The sequence below is a fragment of the Mobula birostris genome, chromosome 12, assembly GCF_030028105.1.
Source record: "Mobula birostris isolate sMobBir1 chromosome 12, sMobBir1.hap1, whole genome shotgun sequence".
Classification (NCBI taxonomy): domain Eukaryota; kingdom Metazoa; phylum Chordata; class Chondrichthyes; order Myliobatiformes; family Myliobatidae; genus Mobula; species Mobula birostris.
Genome location: NC_092381.1, coordinates 34,795,615 through 34,816,637, shown reverse-complemented (window position 1 = coordinate 34,816,637; position 21,023 = coordinate 34,795,615). Strand labels below are relative to the sequence as shown.

Genomic DNA, 21,023 nt, shown 5'->3' with positions numbered 1-21,023 from the left:
GTCCTCGAGGTAGCAGGTTTACTCTTACTCTGCACGTAGCAGGGTTTTAGATGCACCAGGTTGTGATCTGACCTTCCCAATGGGGGGAGGGGAGAGGAGCTGTATGCACCCTTAAAGTTAGCGTACATCAAATCCAGAGTCCTCTCCCCTCTGGTTGTACAGCTCACCTACTGCGTGAAGTTGGGCAGTGTTCTAGCCATGGTAACATGGTTGAAGTCACCCGAGATGGTAATGAGGGCACTCGGGTGCTGGGTTTGTGATCTGGCTATGACGGTGTAAATGATGTTACACGCTGACGTAGGGTTGACAGAGGGAGGGATGTACACAACAACCACAATTGCATGCGAGATTTCCATTGGCAAATAATATGGAGGCTCCAACAGACAGGATCAAAAGAGGGTTATAGACTCAGCCATCTCCATAACAGGCATAACTCTCCCCACCGTCAAGGACATTTTCAAGAGGTGGTGCCTTAATTAGGCGGCATCCATCACTAAAGACTCTCACCATCTGGGCCACGCTGTTTTCTCAGTACTACCATCATCGAGGAGGTACAGCAGCCTTAAGACCACACCCAGCATTGTTATAAGACTTTTAAGTGGTTCCCTAGTGTGATCAAGTAGATTATAGACCTCACAATCTACCTCATTATGATCTTGAATTTTACTGTTTACCTGTACTGCACTTTATCTATAGCTGAGAAACACCAGACACTTATTGGATGAAGGGTCTCGGAAAGGTCGACTGTTTTATTTGCCTCCATAGATACTGCCTGACCTGCCAAGGTCTTCCAGCATTGTGTGTGTGTGTGTGTGTGTGTGTGTTTCTCTGTAGTTGTTACAGTTTATTCTGCATTGTTTTACCTTGTTCTAACCCCATACATTATGTAATGATTTGATCTGTATGAACATTATGCAGGACACGCATTTAACTGTATATTGGTACATGCGATACTGATAAACCAATTTCAACTTATTTACTTTATAACAGTTCGTAAATTGTCATTACTATTCTTTAGCGCTACGCGGAGTTTACGGTGTTAATTTGCACACTGTAGTCGGTTCTATTAAAGGAGTGTCACACATTTCACACCATCACGTACTGTACTTGCCCATCGATACGGTACTAATCATTAGCGTCGTTGCGGGTCGGAACTGGAGTCCGGGGCCACGGGGAACGAGATACGGGGCGGTGCAACCGGAAGCACGCTTTCCTGAATGGGACCAACTGCCTAATCTCCAGTGTATTATCCGTGGACGTCCTGCTTGGGCCGCGATGGCTTCTGCGACTGTTCCGGAGGAGGAGGATGGCATGGACGAGTTCATCGAACAGTTCAAGGGGAAGAAGTACAAAGATGGTTTCAACGAGGATAATTGGGAAGAGGTGGGATTTGGAGAACTGGCCAGGAATATGTGAGGATGTGATTTTCTTTTCAACGATCATCATACTGAATGGTGCGGTAGAAACGAGGGGCCGAATAGCGTTTCAAACAATGCAGAATTTCATGTTTAGAAATACTGGTACAAAAGGGTTTGAAATACTACTGTAAAATCATCGGCGATGGCTTGTAACTTGTTAGCGTTTTGTAGATGGCCTGACTTCAGGATTATAACAAGTTACAGTGATTGCATGTTCTGCAAATAGTGGCGGTTTTTGATTTTCAGTATTGTCGGAATTCTTTGAGATGAAATGTTACCAAGGTCCAAAACTTCCTGACAACCAAGCCATAGAGCCGCTTAGGTATCTAAATGCCGGTGATTGTAGCCGGATAAGACTTGATCCGTGTCGGCCTCAGCATCCTTGCGCATAGCCTGATAGGGTGTTCAGGTCACTCTTCCGCTGCCCCTCCGAGACGCAACTAAATCTCAGCTGGTGGAAGATGTGACCCAGCTTCACTGTTTCACATTGTCTGTGATTTTCAGAGAATAATTAGTCGTCAGCAACGATACAACGATACCCTGATGGACTGTTGAGAATGATTTGACTTGATTAGATTCAACTTAATTTGTCATTGTGCCGAGTACGGATACAAAGCCAATGAAATGCAATTAGCATCTGACCAGAAGTGCAAAAGAATAGTGTTATTTACAAAATAACTGCGAATAAAAAGTAAGTGCTACAGCACACAAGTATAAAAGTACTGAGACAGTACAATATGGGTGCAATACTGCTTAGCGCTGTGATGTGAGGTTCAGCAGGGTCACAGCCTCAAGGAAGAAGCTCTTCCTGAGCTTGCTGGTGCGGGAGCGGAGGTTCCTGTAGCCCCTACCGGATGGGAGGAGAGTTAAAAAGTCCATGGTTAGGGTGAGATGCATCCTTGATAATGCTTTTCACCCTGCCCAGGCAGCGTTTATGGTAGATGTTCTCAATGGTGGGCAATTGGGTGCCGATAATCCGCTGGGCAGTTTTCAGCTTTGCGGTCCGATAGGGGACAATGCCATACCATACTGAGATGTAGTTGGTGAGTATGCTCTCAATGGTACAGTGGTAAAAGTCCGTCAGTATCCTGGGACAGAGGTGAGCTTTCTTGATGCTCCACAGGAAATAAAGGCGCTGTTGCACCTTTTTGATCAGGATGGAGGAGTTCAGGGACCAGGTGAGATTATCAGAAATATGGACACCAAGGAATTTGAAGCTTGAATAATTTAAAAATGATCAGAGAAAGGAATAGTAATGTTTAAGAGCACATTTAGTTGGTAGAAAATAAGTTAACATGAAAACAACACAATACTTAATATTGCTTACCTTCCGATAGCAACAAAATTCAAGTGAATGACATGGGCTGTTGTGAAACTGAAAAATCACCTGGAAGGAATCCAGTTTAAAGTAAATTTATTATCAAAATACATAGATGTTACCATATACAACCCTGAGATTCATTTTCTTGTGGACAATCACAGTAAACATAAGATATACAGTAGGATCAATGAAAGACTGCCCCCAGTAGTATGGACAGCAACTGATGTGCAAGAGACAACAAATGGCAAATACAAAACAAAAAAAACACTGGTCTTGCAACTGATTATTCTGTTTCCAAATTTCTTTCCCTATTGGTTGTTGAACATACTATTTAGATCAAAATCCATGGCCACTACCTTTCCCATCACTCCAGATCCAAATTTCTCCAATCAGTTTTCTACTGCTTTAACAGCACAATCCTAATCAAAATCACAAATTAGATCATCTCCATCTTAACTGTATTTTTTAAACTTCTCCATGACATTTCTGCCTACTTTTATAAAGCAGTTGAAAACTCTTTATTGAATATAGAGTTCATTGGAACTAACTTTGTTACTTCAGTTCTTGCCTGTATAATTGAGTCCAGAAGATCTCCAGCCATTGCCTCTGGAATATCTTTGTCACTATGAATTATCTGCTGACAGCTTCCATAGGATTACTGGTAGTTCTAACCTTCAACCACCTCATGATCCTTTCCATTCTTTATTAGTGACACCTTGGGATATTGAGAGAGCCAAACACCAATTTTTTTTTAACCAGAGAATCGGTCTTCATATTAAATTTCAATTTAAAATAAAATACTGCACTTCCTTCATTGTTAAAATACCCATCTTTATACTACTTCCGATAAAGTATGGAAATCTTACCTTGTTGATAAAAGTGAAAAGGTTTCCGTTTGCCGTGAGAATAGAGCTAACTTTGCATATTATATGCAAATTGTGATCAAAAATAGGAGACCCCTGTCATCTCAATTTCTCCACGTAGCAACCTGGATCAAGAAAAGAATATCAGTAGCAGGAAACTAAGGGCTTGGTTTTAATCATATCCGTATAATTTTTCCCATCAAGGAGTTTGACAAAATTCCAATGTTTATGAAAAAGGCACCAGAAGAACTTGATCCTATGGAGCATCCAGAACTTGCCTGCATCCAAACTATATTGTACGATGAGGATCAATCTCCAGAAGGTACGTGCAAAATATACAAAATAAAACTTATTCAAAATTCTAAATTTCCTCAGTGAAGAACAATGACTCATTACTTCCTCATAGAAAATGTTATACCCTGAATAAAGTTTTTCTATCAATGACAAGTTATTCTGTATTCTACACAAAGCCAGTAAAATGATAAATTTTCTAAGCTGTACTCTTTCAACTATATTCAATGTATCTTTTCCAAATAATAGAAAGAAGGTAATCACCTTAGCTTCAATTTAATTACATTTCTTTAATGTCGATAATGTTAGAACCATAAAACTCATGCAGAAATATTGAGAGGACTCTCAGGCCAACCCTTGAAATGAACGAGATTGCTGGGGTCTTAACAGAGATCCTTGTATTCTCTTTAATCATGGACAAGGTACCAGTAGACTGGAGAATAGCCAATGTTGTTGCTTTAAGAAGGGCAATGGGGACCGTCCAGGAAATAAGAGGCCTAGTGGGAGGGAAATTATTGAAGAAAATTCTGAGAAAGAGGATTTAGTTGCATTTAGAAAAGCATAAACTTACTTGGGATAGTCAGCATGGCTTTGCGCGGGGGAGTTGTTGTCTTTCAAACTTAATTGAGTTTTGTTTGAGGAAGTGTCAAAGTTGATTGAGGTAGGGTAGTGACTTGTTTACCTGAACTTCATTAAATCATTTGTCAAGGTCAAGAATATTAAGTAACATGAGATCCCTAGTGACTTAGTCTTATAAAACAGAGGGATGATTCTCTTTCAGGAGGTTTGTGACGGATCCCTGATCTGTGTTTGTGATTCAGGGGTCATAAGACCATAAGATATAGGGGCAGAGGCAGGCCATTCGGCCCGTCAAGTCTGACTGCCATTCAATCATGGGCTGATCTGATTCTTCCAGTCATCCCCACTCCCCTGCCTTCTCCCCATACCCTTTGATGGCCTGGCTAATCAAGAACCTATCTATCTCTGCCTTAACTGCACCCAATGGCTTAGCCTCCACAGCCACTCGTGGCAACAAATTCCACAGATTTATCACCCTCTGACTAAAGGAATTTCTCTGCATCTCTGTTCTAAATGGACATTCTTTAATCCTGAAGTCATGCCCTCTTGTCTTGGACTCCCCTACCATGGGAAATAACTTTGCCATATCTAATCTGTTCAGGCCTTCTAACATTCGGAATGTTCCTATGAGATCCTGCCTCATTCTCCTGAGCTCCAGGGAATACAGCCCAAGAGCTGCCAGACGTCCCTCATACGGTAACCCTTTCATTCCTGGAATCATTCTTGTGAATCTTCTCTGAACCCTCTCTAATGTCAGTATATCCTTTCTAAAATAAGGAGCCCAAAACTGCACACAGTACCCTAAGTGTGGTCTCACGGGTGCCTTATAGACCCTCAACATCACATCCCTGCTCTTATATTTTATACCTCTAGAAATGAATGCCAACATTGCATTTGCCTTCTTCACCAATGACTAAACCTGGAGGTTAACCTTTATGGTATCCTGCACAAGGACTCCCAAGTCCCTTTGCATCTCTGCATTTTGAATTCTCTCCCCATCTAAATAATAGTCTGCCCGTTTATTTCTTCCACCAAAGTGCATGACCATACACTTTCCAACATTGTATTTCATTTGCTACTTCTTTGCCCATTCCGCTAAACTTCTCTGCAGGCTCTCTGTTTCCTCAACACTACCCGCTCCTCCACCTATCTTTGTATCATCGGCAAATTCAGCCGCAAATCCATTAGTCCCATAGTCCAAATCATTGACATATATTGTAAAAAGCAGTGGTCCAAACACTGACCCCTGTGGAACTCCATTGGTAACCGGCAGCCAGCCAGAACAGGATCCCTTTATTCCCACTCTCTGTTTTCTGCCGATCAGTCAAAGCTCCACCCATGCTAGTAACTCCCCTGTAATTCCATGGGCTCTTATCTTGTTAAGCAGCCTCATGTGCAGCACCTTGTCAAAGGCCTTCTGAAGATCCAAGTACACCACACCTACTGCATCTCCTTTGTCTACCCTGCTTGTAATTTCCTCAAAAAATTGCAGTAGGTTAGTGAGGTAGGATTTTCCTTTCAGGAAACCATGCTGGCTTTGACCTATCTTGTCATGTGCCTCCAGGTACTCTGTAATCTTATCCCTAACAATCGATTCCAACGACTTCCCAACCACTAATGTCAGGCTAACAGGTCTATAGTTTCCTTTCTGCTGCCTCCCACCCTTCTTAAAGAGCAGAGTAACATTTCCAATTTTCCAGTCATCCAGTACAATGCCAGAATCTATCGATTCTTGAAAGATCATTGTTATTGCCTCCTCAATCTCTCCAGCTACTTCCTTCAGAACCCGAGGGTGCATTCCATCAGGTCCAGGAGATTTATCCACCCTCAGACCATTAAGCTTCCTGAGCACCTTCTCAGTCGTAATTTTCACTGCACATACTTCACTTCCCTGACAGTCTTGAATGTCCAGTATACTGCAGATATCTTCCACTGTGAAGTAAGGGACTTCTGTTATATAAATAATCTGTTCAAAAGTACTGATCGGCTGATTAAAGCTTTACAGATGACACAAGAGTTGGCAAAGTTGTGGATATTGAGAAGATTCAGTTGGATATAGACGGGTTACAATTGTGGTAAGAGAAATAGTGGATAGGGTTTAATACCGGCAAGTGTGAGATAATGCATTTTGGGAATTCAGATATAAGAGTAAAGACAACAGCAGGACCCTTGGGACTGTGAATGATGGGATCTTGGGGTACATGTCCACTGAAAGTGGGAACAGGGATGGTGGTAGAAATATTGGCATTCTAGTCACTTTCATTGAGGAATTGAGTATAAAACTGGCATTGTACAGTTCTGGTTACCATTGCAATAAGAAGAACTTGGGTGCATTTGAACGGTGGCAGAAGATGTTCACAGGATGTTGCCTGGATTGCAGATTATTGGCTACAAAGAAAGGTTGGACACAGTTGGACTGTCTACTCTGGAGAGTTGGAAACTGAGAGTGACCTGATAGAAATATAAAACCTTTTAAGATTCATAGATGGGGTAGAATGTTCTAGGCTGGAAATATCAAACAGTAGAGGGCATAGGTTTAAGATGAGAGGGAGGAAAATTGAAAGGAGATTTGCAGGGCAAGATTTTTTTTTTACGTAGTGTGGTAGTTGTCTGAAATGCACTGCCTGGTGGGACCAGCAGATAAGATAGCAATGTTTAAGAGGCAGATGAGATTAGTTTGGATTGATACCATGAGTGGCGCAGATGTCATAGGGCAAAGGGCCACGTTCCTGTGCTGTACTGTTCTCTGTTCTTTGAAACTGTTTGTTGTCCTTGCAAAATTAATCAATTGATCAGATTTGTCTATAATGGGTCTGAATGATGATCTTACTATATTTACATAGTGTAACGCGTTCCTAAATGATGTTTTACAGAACTTGCAAAAACATACAAGAATGAAGGAAACCAGTACTTCAAGGAAAAGAATTATAAAAAAGCAGTCGTCTCTTATACAGAGGGTCTGAAGAGGAAATGCTCTGACATGGAGCTAAATGTTATACTTTATACAAACAGAGCCGCAGCACAGTTTTACTTGGGTATGACTTGTTGGTACTTTGCAAGTCCATGGAGGGAACATGACTAGGATGAATGATTTATTTAGAAGCTCAACACAGAGGATTTAGATTTAGAATTGATTGGGATTAGAGTAATGTGATTCAAGTTTTGAGTGTTGATGGGTTTTGGGCTGAATTTTATTTCTTCATGAACAAGTGTTTGCAGACTAAATTAATGATTTGTTATTAAAACCATAAAAATGAGAAAGAAGTTGCAACACAAACAGACCATTAAAATCCCTGACAGTCTGTTCATAAAGCTAGTAATCTTACTTGGAGTAGAAGCAATAATACTTGTGTTTAATAGAATTGTTTTATAATGCAGTTGAGTAAGGTGAGGCAATACATTTTAAGCATTACTCTACTACAAAATTAGCTCTCAAAATAATAACAAGACATAAATTAGAAGGCTCAGCTAAGAAGATGATAGCTGGTTATGTATTTTTTTTCTTCAAGAGAATTCACTCAGTACTGGCTGCTAGTTGGTAAGGAGAAAACAAAGTGAAAAATAATACTAGATTTGATATTCTGTCTCCAGGTAATAATCGATCAGCATTAAATGACGTGATTGCAGCTCGGAAACTGAAACCAAATCATTTGAAAGCAATAATCAGAGGTAGGATTGTAGTAATCGTTTTGTTTTATTTTTCTTCCCATCCCTTCCAAGGAGAAGTATGGCCTATAACCTAACACGAGGAATTCTCAAGATGCTGGAAATTCAAGCAACACACATCAAAGTTGCTGGTGAACGCAGCAGGTCAGGCAGCATCTCTAGGAAGAGGTACAGTCCACGTTTCAGGCCGGGACCATTCGTCAGGACTAACTGAAGAAAGAGCTAGTAAGAGATTTAAAAGTGGGAGGGGGAGAGGAGATTCAAAATGATAGGAGAAGACCGGAGGGGGAGGGATGGAGCCAAGAGCTCGACAGGTGGGATATGAGAGGATCATGGGACAGGAGGCCCAGGGAGAAGGAAAAGGGGTGGGGGGAACCCAGAAGATGGGCAAGGGGTATAGTCAGAGGGACAGAGGGAGAAAAAGGAGAGTGAGAGAAAGAATGTGTATGTATAAATAATGGACGGGGTATGAGGGGGAGGTGGGGCATTAGCGGAAGTTAGAGAAGTCAATGTTCATGCCATCAGGTTGGAGGCTACCCAGACGGAATGTAAGGTGTTGTTCCTCCAACCTGAGTGTGGCTTCATCTTTACAGTAGAGGAGGCCGTGGATAGACATGTCAGAATGGGATTGGGATGTGGAATTAAAATGTGTGGCCACTGGGAGATCCTGCTTTCTCTGGCGGACAGAGCGTAGGTGTTCAGCAAAACGATCTCCCAGTCTGCGTCGGGTCTTGCCAATATATAGAAGGCCACATCGGGAGCACAGGATGCAGTATATCACCCCAGCTGACTCACAGGTGAAGTGTCGCCTCGCCTGGAAGGACTGTGGGGCCCTGAATGGTGGTAAGGGAGGAAGTGTAAGGGCATGTGTAGCACTTGTTCCGCTTACAAGTGCCAGGAGGGAGATCAGTGGGGAGGGATGGGGGACAAATGGACAAGGGAGTCGCGTAGGGAGCGATCCTTGCAGAAAGTTGGGGGGGGGAGGAAGATGTGCTTGGTGGTGGGATCCCGTTGGAGGTGGCGGAAGTTACGGAGAATAATATGTTGGACCCAGAGGCTGGTGGGGTGGTAGGTGAGGACCAGGGGAACCCTATTCCTAGTGGGGTGGCGGGAGGATGGAGTGAGAGCAGATGTACGTGAAATGGGGGAGATGCGTTTGAGAGCAGAGTTGATGGTGGAGGAAGGGAAGCCCCTTTCTTTAAAAAAGGAGGACATCTCCCTCGTCCTGGAATGAAAAGCCTCATCCTGAGAGCAGATGCGGCGGAGACGGAGGAATTGCGAGAAGGGTATGGCATTTTTGCAAGAGACAGGGTGAGAAGAGGATTAGTCCAGATAGCTGTGAGAGTCAGTAGGCTTATAGTAGATATCAGTAGATAAGCTGTCTCCAGAGATAGAGACAGAAAGATCTAGAAAGGGGAGGGAGGTGTCGGAAATGGACCAGGTAAACTTGAGGGCAGGGTGAAAGTTGGAGGCAAAGTTAATAATGTCAACTGCTACCAACCTTATAGTCTCCCATCCACTGCTACCAACCTTATAGTTCCCACACCTTGCACTTCCCGTTTCTACCTCCTACCCAAGATTCACAAACCTGCCTGTCCTGGCAGACCTATTGTCTCAGCTTGCTCCTGCCCCACCGAACTCGTTTCTGCATACCTCGACACGGTTTTATCCCCCCTTGTTCAATCCCTTCCTACCTATGTTCATGACACTTCTCACGCTCTTAAACTTCTCAATGATTTTAAGTTCCCTGGCCCCCACCGCTTTATTTTCACCATGGATGTCCAGTCCCTATATACTTCCATCCCCCATCAGGAAGGTCTCAAAGCTCTCCACTTCTTTTTGGATTCCAGACCTAATCAGTTCCCCTCTACCACCACTCTGCTCTGTCTAGCGGAATTAGTCCTTACTCTTAATAATTTCTCCTTTGGCTCCTCCCACTTCCTCCAAACTAAAGGTGTAGCTATGGGCACCCACATGGGTCCGAGCTATGCCTGCCTTTTTGTTGGCTTTGTGGAACAATCTATGTTCCGTACCTATTCTGATATCTGTCCCCCACTTTTCCTTCACTACATCGATGACTGCATTGGCACTGCTTCCTGCACGCATGCTGAGCTCGTTGACTTTATTAACTTTGCCTCCAACTTTCACCCTGCCCTCAAGTTTACCTGGTCCATTTCCGACACCTCCCTCCCCCTTCTAGATCTTTCTGTCTCTATCTCTGGAGACAGCTTATCTAGTTATGTCTGTTATAAGCCTACTGACGCTCACAGCTATCTGGACTATTCCTCTTCTCACCCTGTCTCTTGCGAAAATGCCATCCCCTTCTTGCAATTCCTCCGTCTCCGCCGCATCTGCGCTCAGGATGAGGCTTTTCATTCCAGGACGAGGGAGATGTCCTTTTTTTAAAGAAAGGGGCTTCCCTTCCTCCACTATCAACTCTGCTCTCAAACGCATCTCCCCCATTTCATGCACATCTGCTCTCACTCCATCCTCCCGCCACCCCACTAGGAATAGGGTTCCCCTGGTCCTCACCTACCACCTCACCAGCCTCCGGGTCCAACATATTATTCTCCGTAACTTCCGCCACCTCCAACAGGATCCCACCACTAAGCACATCTTTCCCTCCCCCCCCCACCCGCTTTCTGCAAGGATGGCTCCATACGCGACTCCTTTGTCCATTCGTCCCCCCCATCCCTCCCCACTGATCTCCCTCTTGGCACTTATCCTTGTAAGCAGAACAAGTGCTACACATTCCCTTACACTTCCTCCCTTACCACCATTCAGGGCCCCAGACAGTCCTTCCAGATGAGGCGACACTTCGCCTGTGAGTCGGCTGGGATGATATACTGTGTCCAGTGCTCCCGATGTGGCCTTCTATATACTGGCGAGATCCGACGCATACTGGGAGATCGTTTTGCTGAACACCTACGCTCTGTCCGCCAGAGAAAGCAGGATCTCCCAGTGGCCACATATTTTAATTCCACACCCCGTTCCCATTCTGATAGGTCTATCCACGGCCTGTAAAGATGAAGCCACACTCAGGTTGGAGGAACAACACCTTATATTCCATCTGGGTAGCCTCCAACCTGATGGCATGAACATTGACTTATCTGACTTCTGCTAATGACCCACCTCCCCCTGGTACCCCATCTGTTATTTATATACACACATTCTTTCTCTCACTCCTTTTTCTCCCTCTGTCCCTCTCACTATACCCCTTGCCCATCCTCTGGGTCCCCCCCCCCCTTTTCTTTCTCCCCGGACCTCCTGTCCCATGATCCTCTCATATCCCTTTTGCCAATCACCTGTCCAGCTCCTGGCTCCATCCCTCCCTCTCCTCCCATCATTTTGGATCTCCCCCTCCCCCTCCCAGTTTTATATCTCTTACTCACTCTTCCTTCAGTTAGTCCTGACGAAGGGTCTCGGCCTGAAACGTGGACTGCACCTCTTCCTAGAGATGCTGCCTGACCTGCTGCGTTCACCAGCAACTTTGATGTGTGTCGCCTATAACCTAGTTTTTTTTTACTAGTATTGTCTTGGTTATCTGCTAGGAGCTGCAAAAGCTTCGAAAACAGGTTTTGTGTTCTTTTTGTCCCTTCCCTTTAGTCTTTAAGTCCACAATGACTGCTTGGAAGCATTTTTACAGTTTCTTTTTCCACTCTAGTAAAAACAGGAATATTATTGAGAACTCCATAAGTGGTGAACCAGAAGAGTGAACACAAATTCCACAATGGCACAGTACAGCTCCAAAAATCTGTAGTGCCCTGAAATATTGACTGGTAATTACTTGTGTAGCAGTGTTTTATTCCACAGTTTGTTTTAGATTCAGAGAGTTATTCAGCACCGAAACAAGCTCTTTGGCCCAAGTTATCCACAGTGACAGTGATCTATCAAAGCCAATCCCACTTGCCTGTGTTTGACCCATATGCTTCGAAACCTTTCATATCTGTGAACATGTTGAATTGATTTTTAAGTGTTGTAACTGTACATGCCTCTGCCACCTCCTATGGAGGTTAATTCTACATTTGTATGTACCCACCACCCTTCTTTCAGTCAGGGCATTCAGTATAGGAGTTGCAGTTTCATAATATGTTGGTGAAGCCACACTTAGAACATTGTGTATAGTTTTGGTTACACTGTTATAGGAAAGGTGTTACTAAACTAAAAAAGAGTGCAGCAAATATTTACCAGGATATTGCCTGAATTTTTGGGGAGGGAGGATTGTGTATAGACTGGGATTTTGTTCCCTAGAGTGGAGGAGATTGGGATGTGATTTCATAGAGGAACGTAAGATCATGAGGTGCATAGACAAGATGAAAGCATGTAGTTTTTTTTCTCCCCCAGGGAGAAGGTGTAAAAAACAAGAAGGCATAGGTTTTAGATCAGACACAAGAGATTTAAAAGGGACTTAAGGGCCAGCTTTATCACACAATGGGTGGTGCTTATTTGGAATGGGCTGTCTGAAATAGTGTTTGAGGCAGGCACCTTATTCAGATAGTTTTTAAATGCTGCTAGGTGTATAGTTAGGAGAGATTTAGAGGGCTATAGGACAAACAGGCAGATGGGATAAGCTCACTGGGCAACACAAGCAGTAGGGATGAGTTGGACAGAAAGGCTTGTTTCCATGCTGTTTGTCTCTATAATTCAAATCCCTTAAAAATGTGTCCACTCTCACCTATTACTTTAGACTCACCTACCCTGGGAAAATAATATGACTATCTATCCTCATAATTTATGGAAGTCTATACGGTCACTTCTCAGCTGCCTTTGCTCTAGGAAAGACAGTCCCAGCGTATCCAATCTCTCCTTGGAACTCAAGCCCTCCATTTCAGCAACCTCCCTTTTAATCTTCTCTGCACCTGCTCTAGTTTAATCGTATCCTCCTTATTTGTTTCTACAAAATGTTATAATTTAAAAAAAGTGAACAAGGCTTCAATCAGAAATATTTGAATAAAGTGGTGCCGCACAAAACCTACCAGGACTGTGCTGGCTGATTCCCATTCCTTCCCCTTTTCAATTGTCATTCATTGTTTCACCTGAACAATACTAAAAATTGCTTTTTGTTCGAGAACCATTTATTTTGGTGAATATCTGTGTGACTGCACATTGATAATTAAAAGTAGTGCAACTTGTTTTGATTTCATAATGTTTCAAAATGATTTTCTGATTGGTAATAATCTTTTACACAATGATTTTGTTATTTATTCTAAAGCCTTAAATTTTGATTCTTATTTTGACAGGAGTTCTTTGCTACGCTGAACTTAAGAATTACAGTAGTGTAATAGCTTGGTGTGATGAAGGCCTCCAGCTTGAGCCAAAAGAAAAACAACTTATTGAACTGAGGGCCAAAGCTGATAAACAGAAGGTATGTGTTAGACATTGACTATAAGAAGTACTGTTATTAGGTGGTTCTGAATGCAGGAGATATCGTCAATTCAACATACTATCTCTGGTAACAAGAATGTACACTCACTGGCCACTTTATTAGGTACTATACACCTGCTCATTAATGCAAACATCTAATCAGCCAATCATGTGGTAGCAAGTCAATACATAAAACCATGCAAACATGGTCAAGGGGTTCAGTTGCTGTTTAGACCAAACATCAGAACGGAGAAGAAATTGACTTTGACTGTGGAATGATTGTTGGTGCCAGACAGGGTGGTTTGAGTATCTCAGAAACTGCTGATCTCCTGTGATTTTCACACATAACAGTCTTTAAAGTTTACAGAGAATGGTGTGAAATCAAAAAAAAATCCAGTGAACAGCAGTTCTGTGGGCAGCAAATGCCTTGTTAATGAGAAAGGTCAGAGTAGAATGGCCAAACTGGTTGACAGTATGGTGACAGTAACTCAAATATCCACCTGTTACAATGGAGCAGTGCAAAATGGCATCTCTGAGAACACAACATGTTGATCCTTGAAGTGGATGGGCTAAAGCAGCAGAAGACCATCAATATATACTCAGTGGCCAGCAGGTACTTTATAAAGTGGCTACTAAATGTATGTAGTTCTGCAGGGCAGCAATGACCTTGCTGACTTGGAACATGCTAGCTGATAAAATTTGTGAAGTTCTTGCATGACTTTATAATATCAGAGTGGTTTGTGCTGCAATACTTTGCTCAGCAGGAAACTCGTGCAGATTCTTAACATGCAAAAATCCTAAAAAAAAATTGTAGGTGCCGGTTGAATTTAAGCCACCATTTTTTAATTGATGTTAAACCCAAAGGTCAGGTTATTTTCTGACTGATTATGCCATCTAGTGTTAAATTACCGATGCAATTTATTTTGATAGCGTGTTGAAGAGCGTAATCTAAGGAAGGCAAAGTTGAAGGGGAAAAAGGAACGAGTGCAAGCAGAGGCTTTACTGAAAGCCATCCAGGTAGGAAACTTGGAAAAATGAATAGGCAATATGTTTAAAATTAAATGCAAGTTTCACATTGTACATGTCTTAAGTATCTGATCTTTTGATATACTTCCTGATAAATGATGTAATTATGCATTTCCATACTTTGCTTTGTTTTAATTGCCTTTTTAATGCCCTATAGGAAAGAAATATCAAATTATTTCAGCCTCCAGAACTGTTAAGTCAAAACTCTGACGATGAAGGTGATGAAAAGGAGGGTGACAGCATATTAAGGACACTGCACAATGGAGTAAGTGCTGAGTGCGGCCAGGTAGTGCACCTGGATGAAAATGGCAGCTTACATTGGCCTGTACTGTTCCTATATCCAGAGTGTGAACAAATGGATTTCATCTCAGCTTTTCACGAAGATGCCCGGTAAGTATTAAAGATAAGCTTCCTTTTCATTTTTAAGGAGTGATGCCATTAACCTTTTGAGAGTAGAGTTATCTGTTGTGATTTAAGTATGATAGTGGTGGTGGGGGTGTGGAATTAATTTGGTGTGTAGTCACTCATTCACATTTTATAAGGACTGCACACTGACAACTCTTGTGTGAATGAGCAACACCTACTTGCAAATTATTTTCCTCCTTATTGAGTATATTGTGTGCACACAGCTGTGTTAGTTCTTGTGTGTTGGGGCAACAGGGAGCCTTGTTTTCTTTTGTGGGAGCTCTCACTTGGATCTCTTCTATAATCCTGCACTTCTGCCCTCATCCCATGCCCTCCCTCAGGCATAACAGGGATGGTGTTCCCCTAGTTTTTTTCCTGTCACCCCACCAGTGTATGCATCCAATTTAACATTCTTTGCAACTTCGGCCTTCTCCGGCAGGATACCACCACCAAGCACAGCTTCCCCTCTTTGCTTTCTGCAGGGATCACTCTGTGACTCCCTTGTCCAGTTGTTTCTCCCAAGGCACTCGTCCCTGTAGTTGTAGGAAGTGCCCTTATACTTCCTCCCTCGCCATTATCCAGGGTTTTAAATAGCCCTTCCAGGTGAGGCAGTTTCTTACGTGTGAATCCCCTCAGTCCATTTATATTAGGGAGACTGGATACAGATATGGGGAACCTCTTCATTGAGCACATTTGCACCATCTGCTTTGCCAGCCACGCTCTGATGGCCAGCATTTTCATTCTACTTCCCACGCCCACAACTATGTGTGTGTCCGTGGCCATGGCCTTCTCCACTGCAAGCCAAGGCTAAATGCAAATTAAAGGAGCAGCACCTCCTACCTTCTAGGTAATTTCCAACCTGCATGAACATTGTTACGTAACCAGCAACAATGAATATCAATCGAGACAGGTTAGATAAAACAACCAAACATTTACTAAACACGTATAAACGATAAAGGAAAAAAAAAGGAAAACTTTAACCGGAGGTTAACAGGTACGCAGCTGTTCACCAACTCCACTCGGCCCTGGTTCTTAAAGCGTTAAATGCGAAAACAGTTCTTAAAGCGATACAATCAGATATAGTTCTTAAAGCGATAACTTCGAAAATCCAACAGTTTTACACATTCAATTGGGAGAGACTTCTCTGGAGAAGGATTTCTTCACGGATGCACTTTTACTGCTAGTTCTGTCCACAGGATTCCCGATGCTGAAAATAAACAGTTTAAATCGACTGACCTTAAATTCCTTTAGAGAGAGAGAGCACCTTTTTGCATGAACTCATTGCCCTTTTGCAAGAGTTATCTCGATGCAGGTTCTCTCCAACGAAGACTCAATAAGGTCGATTCTTTATTAAACTGCCAAACGATGCCGACTTCTCTCAACCCTTCACTTCGATGAATTCTTCACTCTCCCTTCAAAACTGTCGGAATTGAGTATATTGGCACTTCCAGCCACAAATTCCCAGTCCAATAATACAATAGCTTGTAAGAGAACACCTTCCGTTTTAAAAATGAAACTGCCTCACAAAAGCAAACACGCAACAGAAACGGAGGCACAACACATTCTACCTGGAAATCTACAAACTCAAAAACTAACTGCGTCACCTGGGTCGACCCTTATATAGTCACGGGGCACATGGCATCACGTGACCTCACATCGGCGGGAAAATCACATCAGGTGACTTCCAAAAGACCATTACATCATTCTCAAAAAAAAACGGATCTCCTTGAGCATTTTAACAACATCCAATTCTCAAATTTCTGTTAACTGCTGCCTTTTGCTTTTCTTTCTCCCAATCCACCTGACCCGTCATTGTCTTTCCACTCCCTCCGCCCATCCCACCACTCACTCCTCTCGTTGGTTCTCCCTCCCCACCTCTATCCCTTTGTTCCACGCTCAACTGACCTCTCTTGTCAGATTCCATCTTTGTTCACTTGTCATCTCCTAGCTTGACACCATTCCCACTCTCCTCACTCCCTAATCTGCCTTTCCCTACCTCCCCCAACCCCACCCCCACCCCCACCCCCAGATCCGGATCCACCTATCACCTGAGTTTTTGCTGCACCTTTTTATACTAGCTGTCTTTGCTCTTTCTTTCCAGTCCAGTTGGAGTGTCTTGACCCAAAGCATTGACTGTCCTGACCCAAAGCATTGACTGTCCATCCCCTTCCACAGATGATACCAGCCCCTTTGTGCATTGCTGCAGATGTCTAGCATATGTGGTCTTTCCTGTGTCATAACATCAATTTATCTTGGTTATTGTCTCTATTGGAATGACTTGGGTTGTGTTGCTACATTAGAAGTAGTATATCCCTGGCAGTTGTTGATAACCATTAAATATTTTTGAAATAATGTGAACTGAGACCACAAGAGATGGATCAACAGTGAATACTGAGTGATCATGTCATTTGGCACCCTTCACACAATTATCTTTTTGTGAAGTTTGAGGGTGAATTTTTATGCCTTAATGTATTACAGGTGCACATTCCTTTATCCAAAAAGCTCGGAAAACCTAAGTTTTTCTCGCCAACAGCTGACATCACTCAGGTGTGACGTGGCAGCGCTAGCAGAGGCCACCAGACGTCAGTTGTGGCTCAGCGCTCGTACTGGTTACACGTGCATTTGCTGTTCGCTGACATTTTGTGTTCACTGTTGACTTCGTGTTTAATTTCACTGTGAAAATGTCAAAAAAAGCTGCAGTTACCCCATGGGTAACAATGAGAAAAAGAGAAGGAATCTTCTCTATCAATAATGCAGAAAGTGGAGTTATTGCAGAAGCTTGATCATGGTGTGTCTGTGCGGCGTCTTACTGAAGAAAATAGTGTCGGAACTACCACTATATGTGATTTAAATAAACAAAGACAAGTTTCTGAAGTTTGATAGTGACGTTCTACATTTATTCCAATAGGTCATTTACCATGTGTTTGATTCGGTTTGTTTGAAGCTGTATATTTTTATGTTTTATTGAATGTTTTTGTTGGAAGTAAAATTACTTGTCATTATTCCCTAAACAATACACTATAACAATTATTTACATAGCATTTACATTGTATTAGGTATTATAAGTAATCTAGAGATGATTTAAAGTATATGGGAGGATGTGCGTAGGTTTGGTGTGCCGCTGGGTCTTTAGAGTCCACCGCACTGAGACAGGTTAAATAAGGGACTTGAGCATACGTGATTTTTGGTATCGGGCGTGGGGTGGTCTGAAATCCAAAAAAATTCTGAATTCCGAAATGCAACTGGCCCCAAGGATTTCGGATAAGGGATTGTGGACCTGTATTAACATTAGTTATTCCTTTTCAGGTTTATTGATCATTTATCGGTAATGTTTGGTGAGAACTTGCCACCTTGGGATACTGAAAAAAAATATGAGCCAAATAATTTGGAGGTATGACTTAAATAGTGTTTAGTAATTTGTCCAGATAAGAGAGTAGTACTGGATCTAATTGGAGTAGGACTGTATAAAATTGCCAGTCTGGACTTTTGACTTTCTTGCACTAGGTGGCTTGCAATCAATTTATTTTTGCTTTTAATTGCTGAATTAGAAAGGAAAACTTTTACTTCTGATTAAACTGCAATCCACTTCATCAGCAAATTTTAATAACAGGAATTCTAGACCCCTACAGAGCTCCCAGTGTTGCCATATTATGTTTGAAGCAGGAAATGTCTTAAAACAGGCAGTGTGGGATAGAAAGTAAAGAAAAATTCAAGTTGAAGGGGCAAAAATGATTTGCATATCTGTAAATGTAGCCTCAGAACATGCATTTAGTAAAGAACTGCAAGTCTAAACTATGTTTTAACACTGGCTCTCATAATCCTTGCTGCCAAGGAAACCACTGTACCATGTGAGCTTGTAGATACATACATGCTGCTTGGCTAAAATCACATAATATTTGTCTGTCTTTGAAATGAATTGGTACATAAGGCATGCATGTCTTCAGCAAAATATCAGGTAGATGGTATCATTCTCATATACAATTATTTTGGAGTGAAATAATGTAAAAGATTCATATCCTTTGCTACTTGACAGAACTAAAGGACGAAACTTGTAATACATTTTTAATGAAACAGTTTTATTTCAATTTTTGGAGGCTAACCACATTCTGAAAAAGGTAGCACACAATAGTCTTTGTACTTCGGGATGTTCTTTGAGTCAATAATGATCCATTTTGGTAATGCATGTTTACACATAAATGAGTTCAAATTCTGTCACAAGTTCCCACGAACCAAGACTGCAGGGCATGCATGAGCTTGTAGTGACCTGTAGGCTGTAGAAAGGAATGCTTGTTTGTAAGTTCTGTAACCTAATTCCTTACAGTACTGTAAAATCAAGGAAGGGATAATATTAATGTATAATTGAAGTTATGTTATTAATTTAATGTGCTTGGAATATTTGTGGCTATAGCTGTATTTTGAAGATGAGCAGTCTGGAGATCTTTTCCTGGTGGACTCAGTGTGCACCCTGCGCCAGGTGTTAAGTCATCCCAGGTGAGTAGAACGATGATCTTCCAACCACATATACTGCTTTGCTGACACTTTTGCCTTAAATAATTTTGTATGAAATAGTTTTTACCGGCTTTAAAGCATTTGCATATTCTGTGAAATGTGTATTTCAAATCTGAAAGAGCTAGGTAGTAGTGTAATGCATTAGATCATTGTCTGTTGGACTTAGGCCCCTTTGAATTTTGCTTTAAAACTTCAAACATTATTGCCAAAAGGGCTTATTCGAGCTAAGTTCATGGTAGGAAAATGGGTCTGAGAGAGATAATAAATCAGCCACAATTGAATGGTAGAGCAGACTTGATGGGCCAAAAATGGCCCAATCCTACTTCTGTGCCTCACGTATAAAGAAAGTTCACCAGGCATCTTGGCTCTTAAATACGACAGACGTAAATATCTATTGAGACTTACTGTATTTAAAATGTTGATAAAGATGGTGGTTTTGGCATTAATCCATACTTCTACCGTTGTCTCTAGATATGTTGTGAAGGCTGGTAATCCACAAATTATCATTCTGGCTCGAGGTTCATCGTTCTGTGAAGACTTTCTATCAGGGAAAAATCTTCAAAATTAAATTGTGTAAATTTGTATTTAAATCAAGTCTGCAACGGGAACTGACTACTTGCAGAAAATAAAGAAATGGTCCTAAACCAGTCCTTCATGCTGAAGCAGTGATTCACTGTGTCCTCTTGTACAGTGGAGAGATTAAATGCAGACTGGGTGTTTACTGTGTGGAGCACCTGCAAGGACACCCAAAAACTGGTTTAATTTATCTCCCATTCCCACACTGAACTGTCTGGTCTGCATTTATAGGATGCTGCTATACACCTCTGGAACAGTACCTCTTTATCTGGGTACATTATTGCCAAAAGGACTCAAAATCAAATTCTACAACTTTCAGGTAATTTGCTCTGTCTGTTCCAAAACTGGCTACTTCTGTATGTCATCTTTGGCGACAGGGGTCAATTTTATTTTACTCTCCATTAGCACTTAGAACTCTGCATTTCAGATTTAGTTGTGTGTATTCTCACTAACTGTCCAATTAACTAGTGTCTCCTCCCTATGCCAATTGTAGCCTTAGCCTATGAGAGATATTCCCTCTGCCCTATTCATTCCCCTCTTCCCTCTGTTTATTGTCTCATTGTTTATCTTTCCACAGATACTACCTGACCTGCTGAGTGTTTGCTGCAATTTTCAGTATCTGCAGTTTTCTTTTCATTAAGTGCTCATTACTGCACACAGGTATCTATGGAATTTGACTCGGGAGACAACTATTCACCAAGGATGTAGTCCTGCAAGTATCCTTGCACATATTAATTAAATATGGGTGCTTTCTATTTCTAACATCTTTTGCAGTGTTTCAAATACTCTCTCCTCTAATTGTGGGGAAAATAAATCCTCATTTCCTCCCCCATCCCATATAACTGTTTCCTATTCTTTTGAACCCTCTGTCAAGGGAAATGTATCCTTCGTATTTTCTCAATCTGGGCCCTTTATACAGTTCCTGGAATAAATTGAAAGTAATTACCATTGTTCTATTACAAAAGTGATTTACTGCAGGTGCTGGAAATAGGCTTCAGGTGAGAT

The 21,023-nt window shown here is 42.0% G+C and overlaps 1 protein-coding gene across 2 annotated transcripts; it reads left to right on the top strand.

Annotated features, from left to right (window-relative positions):
- The first annotated feature begins 1,188 nt into the window (after nt 1-1,188).
- Nucleotides 1,189-20,104, top strand: ttc4 (tetratricopeptide repeat domain 4). Of its 2 annotated transcripts, none has more exons than XM_072273586.1 (10): nt 1,189-1,383; nt 3,807-3,924; nt 7,346-7,507; nt 8,064-8,141; nt 13,379-13,503; nt 14,433-14,519; nt 14,686-14,918; nt 18,240-18,324; nt 19,342-19,424; nt 19,914-20,104. In XM_072273586.1, exons 1-10 carry the CDS (start codon nt 1,276-1,278, stop codon nt 20,008-20,010), a joined length of 1,176 nt encoding a protein of 391 aa, XP_072129687.1. In that variant the 5' UTR covers nt 1,189-1,275; the 3' UTR covers nt 20,011-20,104. The 2 variants fall into 2 exon arrangements, with proteins under 2 accessions (XP_072129687.1, XP_072129688.1); XM_072273587.1 differs by having other exon boundaries at nt 1,332-1,412.
- Nucleotides 20,105-21,023: the final 919 nt, after the last annotated feature.

What these genes read in the sequence shown, in the direction of transcription:
- ttc4 (XM_072273586.1), top strand. Translation starts at nt 1,276, where the DNA reads ATGGCTTCTGCGACTGTTCCGGAGGAGGAGGATGGCATGGACGAGTTC. An exon ending in CTTTACTGAAAGCCATCCAG is followed by an intron (nt 14,520 to 14,685) that starts GTAGGAAACTTG and finishes AATGCCCTATAG; the next exon opens with GAAAGAAATATCAAATTATT. An exon ending in GCTTTTCACGAAGATGCCCG is followed by an intron (nt 14,919 to 18,239) that starts GTAAGTATTAAA and finishes ATTCCTTTTCAG; the next exon opens with GTTTATTGATCATTTATCGG.